Consider the following 17,768-nt stretch of genomic DNA (forward strand, 5'->3'; position numbering starts at 1 on the left):
ATATAAACAGGATAATTACCATAGCAGAGGATTTACAATTTGTTGACAAAAATCACAGAAAAATGTAATTCTGCCATTGCCTTTTGTTGACCTGCATATTACTTAAATCATGATTTCTTAGGGGGACATTGGGTAGCCACAAAAACAACAAAGTTAAACAATACAATTTTTTAGATATTTACCTTATATATATATAAAACCACAAGGTCAGTGAGACCTTTCAGTCCTGTCGCACTCTCTGTACGAGGTCAATGAACTCTCCTCCTACTCTCTCATAATAAAACACATTGCTTACTACTCCTTACTACTAATCCAGCTACTGAAAGGTGCATTGTGTAGGTGTAACATTGTTGTCATAACGTCGGGTCAGTAATGAAGGTCACGAAGGTCACGAAGGCCACGATAGCCCCATCAGTCTCTGATGCAACAGGGTCATGCATGCTGCACAGTGGACAATCCCATCCTCCTGCTGTGGGACTCGTCTTTTAATTAGCTTCACTGATAATAACAGAAACTTTGCAATTTTGTGCACCTGCTGGCAATGTTAATTGAACTCAAGGGAACGAGAGTGTATCGTTTGCCACAGTTTATTGTCCCCATAACCACATGCGCTCTGTGTTCTCATTATTGAGGTGCAGCACTTTTGTGTGCATCTTTTTGTCTGAGCTCATCACAATTCCAGCTGATTAAATATATATATATATATAAATATATATATATAATATCTGTATATAAAGTACATATGATGTACCTGAAAGAATGAAAATAACCCAGAGACTAATGAGAAGATCAGGCTGTTGCAGACCTTTAGCAAACCTTCTTCTAGAGCTCATGATTGTTTTTGAGGGAATGTACAAAATGTTACATTTCAGGTTTGACCTTGATAAATAGAACATTTGTCTTAGAATGCATGCAACTCACATCTCTCATAGCATTCTCAGTCTTATTCTCTCTCACTCTCTCAACAGCTGAGGTTCAGTGTGTTTGAGCTTCCCCTGGAGTGTTGTGAAAGCTTTGAAGAATTTTCTGCTGGAATTTTGCTGGCAAGTCCCCAGGGGGGCTTCTCACGCCTTGCACAACTCAGCTCTTATTTAAATGATTCTTTACTATATTATTCTGCAGTTTAAGGCCTGTGATGCATACCGGAGCAAATGATCAGAAATACAGCTTTTTTCAAAAACAAAAGGCTGTGCCCTCTGTGCTCTGTACTGTACCTGCATAAACCTTATGGGTTATCTCATGTGATTTTGAATCACGTGGACCTAACAGCTGGCACTTATTCCTTAGCTAACAGCGCGCACACGTGTACCTGGCACTGATGTATTGGTGGTAGTTTATAGAGGTGAATGCTGTTAAAAAATGTTGCTTTTTATAGTGTAGTTACTTTGTCACGTGCCTTGCGGTGATTACCCTCAGACATCATGGAAGCATTAATGACCTCACGAACACTCATAGCATAAAGAATCATCCTATTGCTCAGTGTTATAGCTTAGTCAGATATGAGGAGATAGAGAACTTGCTGTGCCATCATAAATCACTGGATCTGAGCGAGTCATCACAGACCCTAAAAATAAACAGCAGATCTAGGCTACGAGGCATCCTTAATGTCCTGTCACCAGCCAGCAAGACGTTTTGTACCAGGAATGGCCTGTAACACATGATTTATTGTCTTTGTTCAGCTGCACAGATGTTGACTAAATAGATGTGGTTGCCACACACATAGTGTATAACTGTACAACTCCCAGTTTTTGTCCAATAAGGCCTCTGTTTACACTGATAATTGGCTGCAACAGGATAGATGGAGCAATAAAAAGCCAGGCGTAGCACTCACAAAGAGCTCACAATCGATTTCACCCAGAATCCCTGTCTGGTCATAGAGATAAATAATTTATAAAGGCCCATTGGGGTTGTAGGGGTAGGATGTATCTTATAGAAAATGTGTAAGCATAGATCATCTGGACTGTATTGTATTGGTGCAGTGAAAATGGCATGAGGTGAATCAATGCTAGTAAAAAATCGAAATGGCTAGCTGTATTTAAGATTTGCTGCCTTTATGGAGTATGTGAAATGTTACCATGTTGCTGTGTCAGTAATGTCTTGTTTAATTTAAAGGCATTCTAAAGAATTTAGCAAAATATACCTTATATATTTATTGTATGCCAAATCTGCATGAATAAATATCAGTATTTGACATGGGTATGAAAGGAGCAGGTTAGAATCCCTACTGAACAGTGATCAGTGTTCATAAACCAAACAGCACAGTAGGCTTAAGCTTCAGGATCCATATATATTTTTCATGCTTAACTTGCCATGCATAGGACTGCAATCTGTTACTTAGGCTGTGTGTGTGTGTGTGTGTGCATGCGTGTGTGTGTGTGTGTGTGTGTGTGTGTGTGTGTGTGTGTGTGTGTGTGTGTGTGTGTGTGTGTGTGTGTGTGTGTGTGTGTGTATGTATGTATGTATGTATGTGTGTATGTATGTATGTATGTATGCAATTCCCGCTTTTTGTATGGACTGTTGAGAGATAAAAATAGAACCCTATTTAAGTATTCTTATATTAAAGTGTGTACTGGGTCACAGCACCCTCAGTGCATGTCCATCGGCCAGTCAAAGAAACACTGCCTCCCCCAGGATAAACCGCCATCACAACCATGAAAATATTAGTTTAGAAATGAGAGCAAAATGGAGAAAGCATCAAAAAGCACAAAGGAGGGGCCAAAAAGGCATACAACAAAAAGAAGGTGTTTCAACAAGATACTTAACTGTCAGAGTGAGAAGCAGAATGGCCAAAGTACAGTACGTTCTGAGTACTGTATTTAGTTAACTAGCTTGGTAAGTTAGACAGCTCGTTCAGTCTGTCGACTGAGAATAACTTTTGGCCCCTTCACTTTGGCAGCTGTTTGTAAAATAAAATTGAAAACACAGTTTCATTCAGGAAATTAAACTTTAGGAGTAATTTTGTCAATAAAACAGTGCTTACTGTTATTCAGAAATATACGTCCACAGTAACTGACAGTAGACTTATTTATTTCAGACAAATGTGAAATGACAGAGTCCATACTAAAGCCCACTGTGTTCTCTGACCAGTAACACACCTTTATGATAATAAAGAATTAAAAAAGCAGGAGTCCTGACACCTTCTGTAGATTTGAAGTAAATTGTGTGAAGAGGCCAGCATTTATTTTCCCGATGAAACATAATAATAATTCTTTAAATGCGTGCATTTTGAATGGTTGCCTTTATGTACTTCTTCTGTGGTGTGTTACAACATCACAATAGAGCCTATTTTTGCATAGACTTCTGGGAGATGTCTAGTCAACTATCTGGTTCAAAGAGACTGAGCTAATCCCTGAGGGGCATATGTTGCCAGCCTAGTTTAAAACCAGATTTAGCAGGTCCAAAAGGAGCAAGAAAAAGAAGACTTTTGTATGATTTGAATGATTTGATTATGAAATGTGAAAAGCAGGTGACTTCACAACAGTATAAATTATGATTCATAAATATATACAGAATAAGACATAAAATCCAGATTTGATTCAAATTTAGTCAAACATGACTGTTGCATTTTATTTGCTTACATTTATTTTACACTATAGAATTCAGTAATTTTCCCTTGTGCAGTGCAGTCGGTTTTGAGGAACAACAGTGACCTTTGTTAGTGTTACATTTATAATGTTCATTTGACTCTCGAATTCATCATAATTTTAATTTTAATAATTTTGATCTTCAGTCTTCCACCAGCATGATAATAGATTTTTTTTTTTATGTGGTTACTGGTACCATGGCAATGACACTGGAGATTCTAAATGAACACACTCAGCACACTAATTCATAGGGCTCAGCATGACTCATTGGAGGACCCATTAGGTGCCAAGCAACCCTGCCTTTTTCTCAGTTTCAATAGGCTTAATGAGAGAGCGTAGTGTACTGATCAGAACAGAATATTAAATTTATTTATATAAATCCCCGTCTTACCCTTCTGGTGGTTGAGTCATACACGTTTCCTCACACTTCTACCAGAGACCTGGGAGACTGAGCTGCAGTGCAGCATTTTGACTTTTCTCAGATTGCCCTCTTCTGGACTCAGGTCATTGTTGTCATTCCTGGGATCTGTTTGAGCCACTCAAACTCCTCCATCTTAGGGGTGACAGCCAACCCCATCACTGGGACAGCCTTGGTGTTAACCTTTCATATTTGTCTGTTTCCTTTTTCACTCACTAGTATTTCTTTATATTGCTTACATTCCTTCCTTTGAATGATTCTGTCACTTGGGTTTGCCACATCTATTACCACTACTGTTTTCTGCATCTTTTATTTTCTCACATTGCCTGGTTGGGTCATGTGAACCTGATTTGCCTACTATCCACAGCACTCAAGATGATGAATCACATATAATCTGCGTATTTTTCCTGCACCCTGAATATGTGGCCTTCATCTCAGAGATTCCAAGTCATCAGCAGAAGCTATAAATAGGCATAAATGAAAGATTTTTTTTTTCATCTGGTCGACCATGCAGTTCATCTTCACATCTCTTTTAGTTCACCACCATTAAGTATGTTTGTATTTCGGTCTTCGCCACAGACAGTCGGAGGTGAATGTACTCAGTGCCCAGTTATTCTTATGCCCTGCATGTGCTGTTATGTAGAGAATTGCATTCATAACTATGGTGATAGCTTAAGGCAGCAACATAATGATAAACTAATAGCCTCTGTCCATTAGACACAGATGTGTTAACTGTATTACTGGTGGAATGGATGAATTCAGTTAGAATAAAAAATGTACATTTTTTTTAACACTTGGCCAATAAATTTGGACACTTTTTGAATCCTAGAAATGTCTAAGTTTCCATGTGATTAAATCTGGAACTAGGCAGATGTTTTTTGTATGATGTGACGAGAATACTCGTTTTCAGACGCGGCAGGAGGGCTCCTATAGCCACATGTGTTCCAGCTCCTCTCTGCCCAATTATAACACACCAAGAGCTTCCTTCTCCCTTGTTTCAGCTGCAGGTCAAACATCATGTCTGACCTCTTGCCTGGTGAGGAGCCAAGCTGACATGTGCATTTAAGTTTGTGTGGCAGTAGAGGCATGTGGAAAAACTGGACCAAACTCCGCAAAGTGGCTATAGGTATTCTCATGAAAATACGGTAAGCCCCCATGTATGGTATACATTTATAGTGAAGTTATAAAAAAAAGCTTTTTCTTTGCATGCTTAAAACAGTGTTTCTTATGCCTTTGTTCAGTAAGAGGTGTTTTGAACCCCACGGTCCAGTGAATATTCAGTGTGATTTTTGTCACTTTGTTTAGTGTTTGTAACGAGCAGGTCCACCCAACATGATTTACTGTGAATGCGGCGTTTCAGATGTTTTCGGGGACAGAGTGGAGGTGTAGATGGTTTTTGTGGATATATTTTCAGTATCTGCTACCCTGCAGGCAAACTCAAGTCAAATGGTCTCCTGACGAATTGACAAAAGTGACGTAGCTACACAACAGGCCTTAAGTGGCTGACACCTTCAGTAAGGCGATTGTAGTGGGCTAGATATGTCATTGTAGCAAAACAAATCTGATAAATATAAAAACAGCCCTTTTGGAGTTGATGACTGAAATGCTTAAGTTTGGAGTGTCTGACATTTTCTTTCATTAAACACTCTAGCAAACACTGCCTACAGGTTGACAACAGGATAAAAGTGTAGTGTGTTTTCATTTGAACAGCTAAACCAAAGGTGCGCCCACGCAAGCCTGAGTTCGCTCACACAGTTCCAGTGCATGTCACGCTAAGCGCTGCATGGTGCCAGAAGCACAATAGCACCGACCTCCTATGCTGCGCACTCACTTTCCATCGCTCATCCACTTATCTGTGTCAGCATAAGCCTCCTGAGAGCGAGTGCGTGCTGGCAAACCTCTGATATGACCATCTCATTCTAATCTTTGTCAGTTTTAGGGCAAAACACTGACTGGCTTTCACGATGTCCCTGGTTGCAAGGTGGAGGAGGTTTAGCTGTTCTGTAACAAGGCTGACCTAGGGCTCATTAACTAATCAAGTCCTTATGTGTGACAGCTGGTTATTAATTTAAATGAGCACTTTATATGTGTCTAAGGGGCCTTGATATTAAGATAAGCTAAGTAGCTCCAACCAACTACGATATGATCTGTCATCATAATCTATGGGTAAATATGTTTGTATGTTTTACTACATTCCAATTACTTTCTTGAGTAGCTATTACATTTATTTGTGGACCTGTGATAATGTTTATATAAGGTCTTATTAGGACCTGAATATGAAACAGTCATGTGCAACAAATCACTATTAATAAATTCTTATTACCCAAAACTCACCATCATTGTAAGACTATCTTTATGCAGAAGTGTTACAGGGTCATAGCTTTAGGGCTTATCTGAAAAGCCCCCAAAAAAGGTAAGCAACATTGACATTATAGCCAATGATCATTATGTTACCAAGTAAGTACAGTGTGCTTGAGCAGTGCTCTCTGGTCTTACATGTTCTGTTGTTCTGTCTCTAACCATAACCAAAGTTTCCACAGGGCATTGCAGAGCTCTGATAACTGAACATCTGGTCTGGCACTGGTCCAAAGAGAGGACATATCCCTTCCACCAGAAAACAGAGCAACTCCGTAGCACCCATTCTGAAATCAAGCATAGGAAAACACTGCAGAGATTTATTTGACACAGACCACAGAAATGTCAATGTAGCATTGCAATTATTTTACAGAAGTGAAAGAATACACACAGTGTGTCATGTCTTTGCTCTCCATGCAGCTTATCGCTTTCTCTTCTAGAGCTGGAGAGCCCATTTTCAAAGAGCCTTTAGTACTCCATTAAACTAACCACACCTAGCTCTCTGACATCAGGGTGGAGTAATCACATTATTGGTGTGGCTTCCACAGCTCCGCCGCTTTGGTTGTCACACTGACTATGGCTGACTTTCCCTTACACCTGAATCATACCCTTGGGTCGTCCTCTGTCTTGGCGCCACTAGTCTCTTCTTTTGTCACTGAACACATAAAGACCGATTTGCAGTGCTAATTTGAATAACCATGGCCACTCCAAGTAGTGTGAAGTTGTAGCCCCCTCCTTGGTGACAACTTGTGTGTGCCCATCTCCTGGAAGTTGTCATGGACTCCTGAAGTAACTGCTTATTACTGATAATGCACCACAGTTCTCGTCCCATGAATCTTGACTGCAAGCCTCTTTAGCGACATCTTTCCTATATGATATGACATGATATGGTCATATTGTGAGGAGGGGGCTTCTGGATTCCATGTGTCCTATGGGACATTGCCTGAAAGCACTTTCAGCATGCAAACATCTCATAATCCATAATCCAATACATAATCCGTACGACAACATATATAGATATGTGACCCCACCGGGAATCTCTATGCTGGTTATGCTTCAAAAAGCAGGGCTCAAACTAGAGCTACAAATGTCAGATCTGAAAAATAAACTTCTTTGAGCTCCTGATCAGAAAACTCAGTCTTGAGTTGACCAGTAAGGAAGTTGGCCAGACTCCTTTAGCAGCTGTATCCAGGTTTAAAACTCTGAAACAAACCAGCTGGCACCAGAGTGTGTTAGAACTCTGCTGCTCTAGATCGGCATGGCTCATAGTCATGCGCGGCGGGCCTCTGATTCAAGCGGTCTGGAATTGGCCATGTTTCCTCGGTGGTAGGATTGCATTTGCAATTCAGAATTGTCTGAACTTTTCACCCACAGATTTGAACTTTACTTCTTCAGACCACATCTTTTGACTTTAAAAATAGGAAATCTGACTAAAAAATAGGAAAATCTCCCCTTCATGAAGGGGAACCTTTGGGGTATGTCAATATTTGCATAATCCTACCTCCTGTAGGCTCTTTGTAATGGTCTGTTAAGTAGGGTTATGTATAACTTGGTGAAATGAGCTTTATTTAAACTACCATTTGCCCATGTGGGTGTGCAAACTTTCATGCCTGATGGTTGTTAGGCAGCTGTTGGTTGTGCTTGCCTGGACATTAGACATCCAGATAAAGTTACATATGTTCAAGTACTAATTGAACATAACAGATGATTCCCTCAACTACACTACGAGACTGACTGATGGATGTTAGAACAGTTGCTTGTCTTGTGCAGAAACCTTTCTCTGTGCTTTCACATGTTGTCAGTGTGTTACAGACCATTTGTGTTCCTTGGTGTGGTGTGGTGTGAAGCTTACTGCCAATGACTCATTTCAACCCAGTGCCTAGTCATTAACTGTATTAGTACTCTCCTTGCAACAAATGATGGTGCGTTACTGAAACTAAAAGACAGAAAATACATCCTGCTTATCAGCAATTTGGTATCTTGCACTGCCATTTTTAGGTCACTGTTATAAATAAATTGGTAGCTGCCCTCTTTATTGCCCTTCCTGATGAGATCCAGAAGTGGAAATAAAATACTAGATGACAGTCTCAATGCAATATGGACATTGACAGACCACAGGGGCCTCATTTGTCATACATGGCCAGTCATTTGAAGGTCATGTCCCATGCTGTCTCTGCTCATACCAACTGAGAAACACTTCTGCTATTAGTGCTAGTAGTCCGTATAAGATAGTGAAGGAGCAAAAATACAAACTTCTGAAGTTCTCGCTACCAAAGGACATCCACAGGGAATCAGCTCTAAAACGGCTTCCCAAGGCCTTGTGCTCAGTGTCACTACCTGTGAACAAACAAAACTAGATTTTCAGCATCATATTGGTTCATTGTGCAGAGAAGAAGCAGCTGATCCACTGCGGCAGTTTCCATCGGGATGGCTGTTAAAAATATGTGTCCTTTTCATGGAGGAGTTGCTAATGTAGGCCTGTGAAGTCATTTCATCTTATCACTGTTCTTTCAAGGCTGAATATGTTGAAAAGATCCTGCCAGTGCTGCAAAGGTTGTCTTAAATGCCATTTTTATATGGACAAGCCCACAGATGCACAGAGAGGCCAACAGAGAGAGAGAATGAATCTCCTGAGAGAAAGTGGTGGTTGTGTCCATGGATAAAAGAGGTGGTCAAGGCCCAGTGCTCACTGTTGCAGTGCTGAGATTAGCTTGCCTTGTTCTTGGTACTCAGAATGGAGAGGATTCAATAAGAAGCTCTCCTTTTCTTCCTCCCAGTCTTGCAGGGACAAAGACTCTGCTTTAGTTTTCATTTCTTTTTTGGTCCTGTTATTTTAATTGCTGCTGTTTTCTGCCTCATAGGAAAAGCAGTCATTCGGCTGATGCTATATGAATAATGTTAAAGATAAATATACATATTCAAAACTGCCTTTTTTCCTCCAAATAAATACCTTGTCAGGTAAAGAACTCATTAACATACACTGAATGATCAGTCACTGTCTAAAGTGGCGCTTCATTAAGAAAACTAGGATGAATGCATTATACATCTGTATGAAGTCCATTATTATTATTGTTGTTGTTGTTGTTATTAGTGATAGTATTAGAAGTAATACTGTTAGTAGGGGTTATTTTTTATGGTCACAAAATATTCAGCTTGAAGTGGATAATAAGTGGATAATAATATACATATTGTGTGATTCACAGTAAGTTATTTATAAATTATACATAATATGCAATACTATAGTGTAACTACCAGAGATCTACTAAAACTACTATAATGTAACTACCAGAGATCAACAGGTTAGTTTCAGATAACATGGCTTTGCATGGATTAACATTGGATTAATCTTCTACAACTACTTGTTGTAATTTTAGAAGGTAATACTGACTTTAAAACCTCAAGTACACTTGTAATTGTGCTGTATCAATGTAGTGTTTTTAAATTATTCTTCAGTGTATCAAGGCCTTCCATTCAGCCTCAGTTCTTTAGTGCTGTTCCTGGTCACAGATGTGTCTATAAACTCTCAACAGGGCTAATAAACATGTCGAGATAAATAAACTTATGTCGAGACACAAGTGCAGGTGTGTGTAGTTTTGCGCAGCACCAGCCCTGCTGTTTTCAACACATTCTTTACAGATGGCATCATAACTCAAGCTGCTAACATGAGGTCATGAGTATCATAAGTATAAAAAAACAGTTTGATCTGGGTAACTTCTGGGTTTTTGGGGGTTTTATTTTGGCCGGGGGCACGAAAACACACACACACACACACACACACACACACACACACACACACACACACACACACACACACACACACACTACCAGACAAAGGCAGCTGAGCCTAGCACTGGTCACTCTCTCAGCTGGTGGTGAATTAGCACAGCTTGGTTCTCTCTATGTCCACAACAGCCTACAGAACTGTTCTGGAAGACAACCTATAGTGAGTGCCTCAGGCTGCCCACACATGCATGTGCTATAGCTCAAAACACAAAAACACACACATACACAGACACAGCCTTCTTGCCAAAGCTATCTCAAATCCCACAGTAAGCCCTTAAGGATCTCTCCCTTAGTAACAGAACACAAGGATGAGTTAGGTTCAGTCAGGTTTTTTCCAAGCCACTGCATTATAATTCCTCAGCAACATCACAGAATGTTGCACAGAGAGCTGAAACTCCAGTGGCCATTGTTTTATCATTGAAAGTCAAAGCATGCATTGATTATAGTACTATCAGATCCCTATAATGGCTGAGATTTAAGCCTGAGCCATGTACTGTTGACCCAGTTACCACTGGTCTTATGACGAGGTTGTTGTTTTTTTAAATATAAATAAATGTGGGCTAATTCTCAGAATAGGTACAGCTGACCAATGGGACTTATTTAGATTTTAAATCTTGCTCCATCCAACAGGTGATTATCTCCTCAAATATCTCTGCTGGGGATATAGCACCACCATTTTGAATGGTTAGCAGGTTTTCACTCAGAAGAACCAAACAGGAGAGAGAGAGAGAGAGAGAGAGAGAGAGAGAGAGAGAGAGAGAGAGAGAGAGAGAGAGAGAGAGAGAGAGAGAGAGAGAGGTGCATATGTGGTGCATATACATAAATAATGCCACATATTGTCTTAGCACACTTGAACAGAAGCACTTTGCTAATATTTCAGAATCAATAAACAACAAAAACATCTATATATTATATGGAGAATATTTATATAATATATGGTGGATGTTGGGAGAAAAAAAAGACTAAATAATGTAACATTTTCATTGTTATTATTTATTATTGACATCTTTCAATGCTATACCAGTCTAAACACTATCAAAGCAAATCTGTTGGGCATAGTAACGTAATGCACTCACCCTGTTGGCCAACATTTTGGTCCTTTATGTGTGCACCTGATCCAATAAGTAATATTTTAATTCAGTTTCTGCCTGAAAGATAATTTGGTATATTATACATTCATGTAACTGAGGGATGGAAAAGGCTTAATTGCCAACTTGGATACGTCACTGTAGTGCTGTTGATTTCAGAGAGTAGAAGAGAACTGCAGTTTTACTGCTACTCTCCAGAGCCAACTAACATTGTGTTTAATTACAATAGAAATAGCAACCTCTCTGAAATGCACTGGACTGAAAATGGATTAAAGGTTAAAAATATTTTTCCCTAGTTATTTAAGAACTCTGTACTCTAAAATATTGGATTTGAGATGAAGCAGTGATTTTGACTTTGACACTTAGTGCGGTCATTAAGCTTTAATTTGCCAATATGTAGATTAATAAACCATAGCATGCAGTTTTTATTCATCGTCCTTATTTTAGGGGATGAACAATAAATGGACAGTTGTCTGCAGGCCATTTGATTCATGGCCTGCAGGGTGTTGTTACAGCATCAGTTCGTGCTGGAGACAGCTTATCAAGGACCTACAAACGACATTTGCGTCTGGGGTGTGTCACCAGGGGCATCTTGAGGCCAACAGGAGGCTGAAAATCTGAATAAATCAGAGACAGAGCCAAACACTCTTGAACCAAGAACGCAGCGGTGGGCTTAGCAACAACAAACATATTGGCACCGCATGGCAGGCCACAATTGTGATGATCAGTATAATCAGTTTTGTTGAGGTGACCAATGCAAATTATATCTTAGATATTCAAAAGTCAAAATTGCCAATATTTTCAGCAACTATTTCTGTTTTTGCTGATGTTTTATTAGTTAGAAGGAATATGCAGAAGATTCATATATTATGATTTAAACATTGTACCACAGTATTGTTGGATATTGTTGGATACTGCTGCATGATGGTGGTGGTCAAAAGCCAATCACATTCCAATTCTTTAAATTCTGGTATGAAACTGTTCTGGACTCAGATTGGCATCATGATTTATTTGGACATAGAGACATGCAATGCTGCACCCCAACAGAACCTTAAACTGTTCTGTAGATTCACAAAATACATTTCTCAAGAAATGTAACTATAAAAAGTGCCCTACATATCTTAGAATTTCTGCCGAAGGGCTGTGAGAATATTTTCTTCATGGATTTTTTTTTAGTACAGTCATAATTTATATATCAGTTTGCATGCCCTTGCAGTTTTCAGCAGTGTTTCCATGGTCTACATGTTGTAACTTTGTTCACTCAGAATTATTTTCTACATTTTTCTACATAAACCACCAGTATACTTATGAGCTTTTAATACTACATTGTTTAATTTTTTTAAATTTATTGTTTAACCACGATTTATTATTTTATTTTCTAATATTTTAACACATACAGTGTCATCTATGGTTTTGCTGTTGGTGTGTTAAAAACCTTTCATGGGTAACTAATTCAGTGCTTTTGTTTTAGATCAAGTGTTCTCAGTTCTGGTCCTGGACCCACTGCTGCACATAGTTAAAGCATTCTCCACCCCAACACACATAATTCTGCCCATTAAGTCCAATGAACTGATGAGCTGGATCAGATGTATTGGGTTTAAGACAAATTTAAAACTACAGGGAAAGTGGATACCCAGAACCGAAACCAAGAGCTCCTACTTCTCATAGCTCAGATCCAGTAGGCCTGTTAGACTAAAAAAGCCATTATACCAGTGTGTGTCTGGCTAAGCAGTTTCTAGATTAAATAAACATAAATAATTTAGAAGGCAGGAAGATAACGTTCTTTATTTTTTTGGTTGGTTGTTGGTTATGGCCCTATATTTTAAACAGCCATTCTGAAAGCAGTCTTAGCTGAGTTCTGCAACACTTTTTAAGGATGCAGAACCTCTTCTTCAAACTCATCCATTTTCTGTGTTTATGTATTCAGTACAGTTTGTGTATTCCAACTGGCTCGTTTACACGAAATATTTACAATGAAACTCAGATCATTGTTCTATTTATAGTGTTGTCATGGCATCAGATGTCTTAGACAAAAGGCAGAAAAGAGAACTGAGATAAAGATTTTCTTATTATGAATGAAAAAGCCTGATGTCTTTCTATCATATTGCTGGATGAGTGCTCCCATATATTTATTTTTATCAAGAATTCTACATGCATGGATAAATGAATGCAAAGCCATCTGTTATCTTGCAGATGATGATATGAGGAGAAAGTCCAGAGATGACTGATGTGGAGCCTGTAGTTACTGACTTCGCCGCCACAGGACGGACCGGCCGGCGGAACGCCATGCCGGATATATTAGGTTCCACTGCAGGCCCTGGAGCAGCAGACCTGCCCAACAAGCTAGCCGAGCTTTCTGTCGGAGGTATGCTACCTGCTGGACAGTAGCTTCTATGTCATCATCGTAGGCAGGGGCGCCCATCTGTGGTCCTGGAAATCTACCTTACTGTATAGTTTAGTTCCCATCCTAATCTAATGTTCCAACCTTGATTACCTGATGCAGTAAATCAAAACCTTCCATAGCATGTGGATATTAGAGGCAGTGGTTGGAACTAAACTCTGCAGGTTAGATATTCAAAGCCAGAGCTTGATACCTCTGAGTTCAGCTCAGGGTGGTCACTGTTTTCAGATTCCTAATACAAATTGAAGTAATGACAAATTAATACAGTCAATGTAAACATGCAAGATGCACTCCCACCACTTGTGGAGATAACCTATTGCACTGTTTGGATCTGACAAAGACAAAAGAGTGTTTGAGAGGCACTTTGCTGAGAAGAGAAAAAGAGCTTTTTGTCATTATAGAAACACTTTGCTCAAATGGTTAAGTGGTTTCATGTGGTTTGGCTATTGTCCATTGCTGTTATCAACAGGGTGTTTGGAATTCAGGCTGCCAGACAGCACAGTGAAGATTCAGTTGTGCTTGTTTTGGAGCTGTTGGTAGGAAAGAAAGTCTGTGACATATTTACTTCCTGATTGATTGATTGATTTACTTATTTATTTAATTTTGCACTAAAATGTTTGAGGGCAAAGAAGTATGCTGAAAGTAGGCTTAGTATAAAGGCTTACATTTGTGCCTTTTGAAGCACACAACGTCTGAAATCAAATCCCAATGCCATCTTTATCAAACCGTAAAAAGACATATGTGGTAAGTAAGTGTGAAGTCTGGATTTGGTCTGTTATGGAGAAATTTTAGTAATGAGCCATTATTCCTGAGTCATCCTCAAATACAATAAAGTGCTTTCCTTTCATACTATTGAAGTGATTTCTACATAGCCTTACCCCACCCAGCTGGAGCGTAGAGAGAATCTATAAGTCCGACTATAGGAGAGTAATTCACAGCACAGGATTCACTCAGGATTCCCAGCAGGTGAATGTTTGACTGCCGTAAACGATGGTCCATTAGTGGTTTGTGGCGTCAGCCACAAAAGATTACCAGCTAAACAAGACAGGAAGCACTGCAAACAGCAGGGTATTTAGATCTCATTTTGCATATCAGAGAAATCCTACTTTCAGCATCTCAGCACAAGAATCAGTGTTATGCTTTTAAGTCAATGCTGTCACAACTTCACAGTTTTTCTAGAATAAAAGAATGCTCATAGCAGTCAAATAAGGAAAATAATGTCTGTTAACTAAAATGTTTTACCTCCAGAGGCAATGAAGAGTTGCACTTAGCTTGTAAAGGAATACAGTCTATACTTTATTTCCATGTGGATGTGCTTTTCACAGATGAAGGGGAGCAGGAAGGAGAGGGTGCATCTTCAGGTGTCAGGGCCAAAGACTCTGCAGAGGATGAGGTCAAAGCCGAGGACACATAAGTTCAGCCTTCACAGTGGTGAACCAGACCAGAGACACTGCGAGCTACCTTGCATCCAACCCACTTGACCAGACTACTGTTATTTTACTCTCTGTGCTATGCAAGGGCAGCACCACCCGTGGATGATGCTCTGATGGAGGCCAGTGGAGAGGAAAACCTTTTCACAGAGTAGTCCCCTGGAAATGCCCCTGCCCTAAAGTGTCATCAGATGGTTCATTTCCTACTTGTTAGTGGATCTAATATGGCACATAAAGTCTTAGGAGGCCACCACAGGAAGAGCATAATGGTGAACTGATCTGAGTGTCATCTAGAAACACATGGGACATTTTTTCCAAATGAAAAGGTGAGCTTTTGATTTGTTTACAGGTATTGCCACTGAATGTTGATGTGTAGTTGCAAGAATGTCTCTTTTTTTGCACAACACCACCCCCCAAATAAAAAACATTCCATTCGGTAATGTAGAAGTACAATTTTTAGCCTACCTTACATTTGTTTAGTAATATATTTTGTTTTCTTACTGTAAAATATGTTCACATTGTTCATATTTCTGTGAGAAGACGTTCTGGTTGTAAATATGGAATTGTACATTCTATTTCCTGACTTCACTGTCTGATGGTGTTGAATGTTTTGCTTTGTGGCTGACATTTTATTGTTGATACTGTAAACCTCATTTCTGGTTGCTGCAGCTATACTAGAGTATCTTTGTTCAAGTGCTGTCAAAATCAAGGCAAAAAAAAATTTTTAAGAATGATTCTGTCAGCATACAAATTATTTTGCTTTCTTTTTCAAGCGCTGTTAATATAGACATCAACTGTGTGAAACTGAAAAAATGCAATTTCTTCTGTTATTAATCCTTCTTATTGTCTCGTTATGAATCCCCTTTGTTGTAGGCTACATACAAAATGACATTATACTGTAAAATAAATCCTTTGCTTATTTTTTATAGTTGTTTTTGGCTCAATGGTTGTAGATCTCTAACAACTGGTGTCTCATTTAACCATCAGAGGGCACTAACTAGTCTCTAATATATGTACAGTTTGTAATGGCCCGATTTTAAAGTTGCCTTATGTCAGATTTGTTTGTTAAAATTCAAAGAAGTTGCTTTAGTGAGTCAAGAGATAAAACTATCTGTTAAAATTTCCATTTGTTGCTGCAAGTTAACATGTAAAGCACTAAATATTCAAAAGTGAGTGCAATAGTGCCAGATTTGAGTTTTTCAGGCCACATAAGACACCTATTAATGCCACACACAGGCTCAAAAAGAAGGCCTGGGTCAATGGGCTAGTGACCTGAGTAGCTATACTGGGGGCATGGCTCACAGTGCACTCACAGCAAGTTAGTGAATGGGAAAGAGATATCGCTAGAGCTACGGCTTTGCAGAGGTGACCAGCTGAAAGCATTCAGGAAGTTATGCTGGTCTGTAAATCATTGGGTAAACAATATGTATTCTCATCACACACACACAAATCTAACATGTAATAGCTAATGTCTCTTCTGTGCATTTTATGCCATTAAATATTTTAACCAGAGATGTCACCAATTCCCCAAACGTATATTGTCCTGCTTTAAGATTTTATACTTATTGTAAAAAAATAAAGAAATAAAAAATAAATAAAAAAGGAGAAAGAAAACTTGAGAATAGATGTCCTGGGCAATTAAAAAGTTAATCTGATATTTCCATGATAAACAGGCCTAAAAACATATACTGGAATTCTGTGGCAACTACAGAAACTTAGCTAGTAATGACAACAAATTGATAAACCTCAAACCTGAACCTCCCTAGCATTTCCAGAGTTTTGCAACAAAATACCAAACTTACAAACAATTAATGTAAGATACTGATTTTGTATATTCATTTTCTTATATCGCATTAAACGCGTTACTAATTTCTGGTGAAGGTTTAATGTGGTAATGTAATGCAATATTGCGGTTGAAAACATACAGTATGTGTAACGTTCCAGCGGGAACAGGCAAGAGGAAGAATGCAAATGCAGGAGGTGTTTTACTAAGCGAAGGTAACAAAACACAGAGGACAAAACAAACAGAGGCAAGGGTGACGACAGTATAGCGGGCATAAACGAGACACAACATACAACCCTGACTTACCAAAATAACCAGAACAAATCAAGGATTAATCAGACGTAGATGAACGTAACAGGGAAAGCCAAAACACGGACTGGAGCTCAGGCACAGACGAGGGGCAGAGAAAACGAAACCAAGGAACGGAACAAGCAAGTCAAGGAAAACAAAGACACGACAGGGAAATACTAAAACAGGGACGCTAGGAGGGTGGCCAATCGTTACAGTATGATTATGTTACGCTTGCAGGCACCTCTGTCCACCTTCAGTAAATCGCTCTTAGTCCTTCCATTTTTGTGTTTTCACATTTTGCTTGGCGCAGTAGGTTAAAAGGTGCAAGTGTAGTATAATTTGTTGTTTAAACATTACCATGCCATCCTGTTCATATCCACTTCATACAACCTACTAGGTTTGTGAAGGACTTTTCATAAAGGAAAACAGTGGATCCCTTAAAGTGCCAAAGAAGGAGCAAGATAACCTTTTGAAATGCACACAGTTATGCAAAGATTTGAGCGGGGGGGGGGGGGGGGGGGGGGGGGGGGGGGGGGGTTAAGGTAAAGGATGCATCAAACATCAGTTATGACAAATCAATATCTTGAATGTTGAAAGCAAGATTTTCTTTAGCATTGTTGCTCAATGGATAACAA

General features: G+C 39.3%; 1 protein-coding gene across 3 annotated transcripts in view; it reads left to right on the top strand.

The window, feature by feature from the left end:
* pkib (protein kinase (cAMP-dependent, catalytic) inhibitor beta) overlaps positions 1-15,983 on the top strand; it is a 25,992-nt gene extending 10,009 nt beyond the window's left edge. For 2 of the 3 annotated variants that reach the window (XM_026998148.2, XM_026998138.2), the window contains 2 exons: positions 13,422-13,593; positions 14,955-15,983. In XM_026998148.2, the coding sequence (XP_026853949.2) occupies positions 13,449-13,593; positions 14,955-15,043 (234 nt within the window). In that variant the 5' untranslated portion in view covers positions 13,422-13,448 and the 3' untranslated portion in view covers positions 15,044-15,983. Of the gene's footprint in view, positions 1-5,003; positions 5,148-13,421; positions 13,594-14,954 lie in introns of all 3 variants that reach the window. The other variant, XM_026998157.2, reaches the window with a different exon arrangement.
* The last annotated feature ends 1,785 nt before the right edge of the window (positions 15,984-17,768 follow it).

This window comes from Electrophorus electricus, chromosome 3 (genome assembly GCF_013358815.1).
Source record: "Electrophorus electricus isolate fEleEle1 chromosome 3, fEleEle1.pri, whole genome shotgun sequence".
Lineage (NCBI taxonomy): Eukaryota > Metazoa > Chordata > Actinopteri > Gymnotiformes > Gymnotidae > Electrophorus > Electrophorus electricus.